General features: G+C 35.8%; 1 protein-coding gene across 1 annotated transcript; it reads left to right on the plus strand.

Moving 5' to 3' along the window:
• The first annotated feature begins 2,498 nt into the window (after positions 1-2,498).
• On the plus strand, positions 2,499-3,170 carry LOC110934658. The gene has a single exon (XM_022177542.2). It carries the CDS (start codon positions 2,603-2,605, stop codon positions 3,035-3,037), a length of 435 nt encoding a protein of 144 aa, XP_022033234.1. The 5' UTR covers positions 2,499-2,602; the 3' UTR covers positions 3,038-3,170.
• Positions 3,171-5,238: the final 2,068 nt, after the last annotated feature.

Here is a 5,238-nt window from a genome sequence, read left to right on the forward strand (position 1 = left end):
ACCGACCAAATTCCCGCGTTTGATCCTGCCACTTAGCGCGTTGAGTCTCTGGCGCAAAGCGCCGGTTTGATACCACTAGTTTTGTTTAAATAACTGTTTTTTTTTTCCTGCAATTTAAAATTTAGAATAAACTTTTTTAAGTAATTTGGAGGGTCATAATGAACTAGAAGGAGCTACATATAGGTGGTTTTGTAGAATGTATAAGTGGGTGGGTGGTCAAAGGGTTAATGGGTGGGTGGTTAAAGGGTTTTGTAGAAAGCAATTGGTGAGTCGGCAGCAATTTTTGTAGAAAGCAATGGGTCGGCAGCAATGTTGAGTGACGGCAGGAAACAAAAGAAAGGAGAAACAGGGTAAGAGGGAGGGCGAGAAACTGAAAGGGAGGTGAGGGAGTAGGACCGCCGGTTTGGCTGATACCATGTAAAACTCAATCTCTCGAATTATAAAAACACAATACGCTTACAATATATAGAGATACAAAAAACCTATACTAGGAAGCCAAATAATACAAATTTAATACAATTAATACACATAATCGTAGAGACGATTTCGTAAACCATTAGCATGATTTACGTTATGCTTTTAGATAGTTTAATAAACATTTCAGGAATTGTAGTCATTCTTTAGATGCTGTCATGTATTATGTATAGTATTCTAAGTTAAATGTTGGTTTCTTTTACTTTATCGGTGGTAATATTGCTGATTGCTAGAGAAGTATTAATGGCTTGCCAAATGGGTGTTGAGGTATTCTTTAATTTCATATGGTCACCACTTCAACAGGCTACTAATATGATGCTTTTTTTTCCAGGTTCATAGTCCAAGTTGTTTATTTTAAACAAGGGTTAAGAAGCAAAGTCACCAACCCATTTCGGTACATGGCTATTTTATACGCCAAACACATTCATATGTGAATATCAAAAAGTTATGCAAATTTTCGTATGGTATTTTTTTATTACAACAAAAAAATAATCAGTTCAACGAATTAGTAATTGTTAAACATCTGTTTTGCTATAATAGAATATACTTTATAAACTTACATTTAAGACAAAACTTAATCAGTATCTAGACCATTCAGAAATGCAGAAAAAGTTTCGTGTTATATATTAATGGTTGTTTTATTTCCATTGCTGAAAAGGTTTCGTGTTATATATTAATGGTTGTTTTATTTCCATTAAGTTTGTTCTTCAACAACGATGAGTACTTCTGCAAAGCGCGGGTGGGAATAAGCGGTTGGTGTAGGTGGAAGGTGCTGTCAGTAGGCAGGCGTGTCTAGAAGCTCCTTTGAAGACTGGAGTGACAACGGTGATGGTAGAATAGATGGAGAATGATACCAGGAAGCCTACATTGTAAGTTTTTAAACCATTTAATCACTTATTATCTTTGTGTAAATCGTGGTTCAGGGGTCGATGCAGTTATCATTTCAGATTACATATTTTGTAGCTAGCAATTCAAATGACTAAAAGGGTTCATCAACCTGTGTGACCGAGGATATGTTAATACGAGAGACACATGTTGAGATGTTTGTTTGGGTTGGTTAGCCTGTAGACTCCAAGGAAAGGCAAAGTGCTTTTGAAATCGGGCACGTACCTGTTTAGCATATTTTCTATCAGTAATATTGCAAGCTTATTTTTGTTGTCTAATATGTTTTTATCGAAAGGTATCGGAATACATAAGAGTTTGCTGCATCTCTAGATGGGATAGCCCCATATGTACAGAGTTACAGAAGGAAAGCAACCCAACTTCTTTACAACATTTTTCTCATGGGATCCTGCAAAAGCCAATGCATGTTCTTATTTCTTATTTTGTTAATATTGTTCGCTCATAATATGGATTTATTTGATTAATTTGCAACTACGTATGCTCTTGAAGTTAGAGGTGGCAAAACGCAAGCGAAGAGACGAAAGATCGGATTGTAGGCTAGATTTAAGGTCTGTCAGTTTCTTGGTTCTACTCCACTTTCGGATTGGCTTAGTGTTACATCTATCAACTAACTCAGCTTCCTTAGCTGACTAGGCTTTTAGCGTAGAGTTTGAAGACAAGGCGAGTTACAAGACTAAATAGTGTATGCTCTTAAACGCTTATACCGCTACCAAGTGGGGGTAAATCAGATGTATTCTTTTGATTGTATCACAATCTTTTTTATTTATTTTTCCCTACCGGTTGTTATAACGAGTGCCTATACCATAACAAAACGATACGATACCGACCAAATTCCCGTGTTTGATACCGCCACGTAGCGCATTGAATCTCTGGCGTAACGCACCGGTTTGATACCACTAGTTTGTTTAAATAACTGTTTTTTTTTTCTTGGGTAAAGGAATAACTGTTTTTTTTTTCTGCAATTTAAAATTTAGAATAAACTTTTTTAAGTAATTTGGAGGGCCATAATGAACTAGAAGGAGCTACATATAGGCGTAGGGTTTCACAGAATCTAGTAAAGACCAACTTTTAATGATCTATATCAATTGGTTACATTCTCCTTTGCATTCAACCCAACGTTTATAAGATTTTTATTCTCCAAAATCTATACAATTATTCTTCCAGTCACCATCATCTCTACAAATTAACCGATCAACACTCCCAGTTCTTCATTACATCGATTGCGATGCGCGTAAATCTACAAAAGAAGCTCCGGAGGCTACCACACGTGTTTAGCCAGGTTCTTGAGCTCCCTCTCCAATCACACGCGAATGTTTTAATTGAAGATAGACCCGACTGCTTTAGATTCACAGCGACTATCGAGAATAACGCGTTTAGTGGCCAGGTGAGGGCGCATGCGGTGAAGATTTATCCTGGAGTGACGAAAGTTGTTGTTAGGGAAGGAAATGGTGAGGGGAAGGTGGAATTGTGGTTGGATGAATTAGAGGTTGATGTGTGGAGGTTTAGGCTTCCGGCTACAACGCGACCAGAGTTAGCAACCGCGGTTGTTATGGGGACGAAGCTTGTTGTTACGGTGCCTAAGGGAGGGGGGAGTTATGGTGGCCGGAAGGTTGGAGCGGTGGCGGGTGGTGGTGTGTGTGTATTTGTACGGAAAATGTAGTGCATGACTATAGATGGTAGGTATGTTAGCATTGTAATGCATCCTTTGATATTTTCTTGTAGTAGATGGCTAGTAAGTAACATAATTAAGTTCATGAGAATGTTGTTCAATCCATATTTGCAATTTATGCCAACAGATTTTCGTATATATCTTGGAAATGAAAATTCATTTGATTTTGTGTAGAACATGCTAGATATCAAATAAATATTAAGTAGAGGATAATGAAAATCGTATAAATATTTGTATGTAATGCTTATCAAATCTAGTAAGAGAAAGATCTGTTGATAATTTTCGTGTAATTGGATTAACTTGTTAATCAAAATGTATCATGACATCCATCAAATAAGTGAGTGTGAAATGCATTTTTTTTATTTTATTACGATTTTAAGTACTCGGAAACCTCATTAGCTCTTAGGGGCGAAACCCATAAGGAATTGGTTTTTCAAGAAGGCAATGCCTCTTGGCAAGGTTTGAGAGGAGCGTCGTCCCTAAAAGCAGGGTCTAAGGGGCAGTAGACTATAGCGAGATCTAAGAGGCAAAACCCCTAATCAACCAATATTTCTTTATTAACAACTAGTGGTATTAAATCCGCGCGTTGCGCGGTGGGTGGGTATCGGTTCATTTAACTACGGTACCGACGTACACTTGTTATAGCAAACAACAGAGAAAAAAAAAATCATGATATGACCAAAAATATACCAACACAACATGAATTTGGTTGGTATCGGTGTGTGTCGTTGTGCCACCTACACTTGTTACAGCAACCCGTAGAGAAAAAAAAATCTTGATATGACCAAAATATACCGACACGTGATCTACATCGATCGAAAACAAATGCAAGGTATATAGGATTTATAAAAAGAACACATAACACATAAAAAGCCACTAAATAGCACATATAAAAAACCACTAAATAAAAAATATAAAAAAATATTGAAAACAAAGAATTAACACTAAATAGCACATATAAAAAACCACCAAATAAAAAATATAAAAAAATGAGTAAACTGACATTTTGGTCCCTGAGGTTTGGTTACTTTTGCCACTTTAGTCCAAAACTCAAACCTTTTGCATCTGGGTCCCTATGGTTTCAGTTTTATTGCCATTTTGGCCCAAAAATGAAATCAGGTCATACTTGTCTTATAAAATCCTGAAATTTTGTCATTTTCCTCGGGGGTAAATCAGGTCATACTTGTCTTATAAAATACAGTATTTATTTATAAAAAAGAAATGATCATTTTGCCCCTGCGGAAAATGACAAAATAACAGGATTTTATAAGACAAATATGACCTGATTTCATTTTTGAACCAAAATGGCAATAAAACTGAAACCAAAGGGACCCAGATGCAAAAAGTTTGAGTTTTGGACTAAAGTGGCAAAATTGACCAAACTACAGGGACAAAAATGACAGTTTACTCTAAAAAAATATTGAAAACAAAGAATTAGTGTTCATTGACTTTATCTATTAACATATAGTAATAATTCATCAGAAATTAATTTGGGAAACTAAGCATTAACATTCGAGATAGGATTTTGGCTTCAAGATATACACAATTTGAGTTATAGAGTAGAATTTTTCGGTTGCAGTTATTGGCCCTAACTCTAAATTCGAAATACCTTTCATTCGGTTAGAATCTGGTTCACAAAATTCTATACATCGCATACTTGTTCTTTAGGAATTTTGGATGGTTTTGTTTTATCTGATTGGAAAGTTCGAGGTAACTATCTAATTGTTTTAATATGAAAGTGATCACGTATGACTATTGGATTAGATCATCGATAACAATAGAGCAAGTCCAAACTCCAAAATGACTATTTAACATGTCACAGCATTCTAAACCACGACCACTTTAAACCTACACTTTTTTCCTTCAACAATAAACCACTTCAAACCTTCACCCCATTATCCATCTCATCGCCTAATATTTTATTCTATTTAAATATTATACAAGTTTAAGATCCCGCGAGTTTCGCGGGTGGCTTAACACAAACATAATATCTACTGGCATTGAGATAAACTTTGTAGTGAAAGAACTTTTCAATATAAACATATAAAAATGATACTAAAATACAAAATTATAGATAAATGAGTAGCCCAAGCCTACTATCAAAAGGCCGCCCGAAGGACCACTACAACAAAACCCGTTTGGATTAGATTCGAACTTGAGCTCTCTTGTTATCAACAAGAATATGATATTAA

This window comes from Helianthus annuus, chromosome 4, assembly GCF_002127325.2.
Source record: "Helianthus annuus cultivar XRQ/B chromosome 4, HanXRQr2.0-SUNRISE, whole genome shotgun sequence".
NCBI lineage: Eukaryota > Viridiplantae > Streptophyta > Magnoliopsida > Asterales > Asteraceae > Helianthus > Helianthus annuus.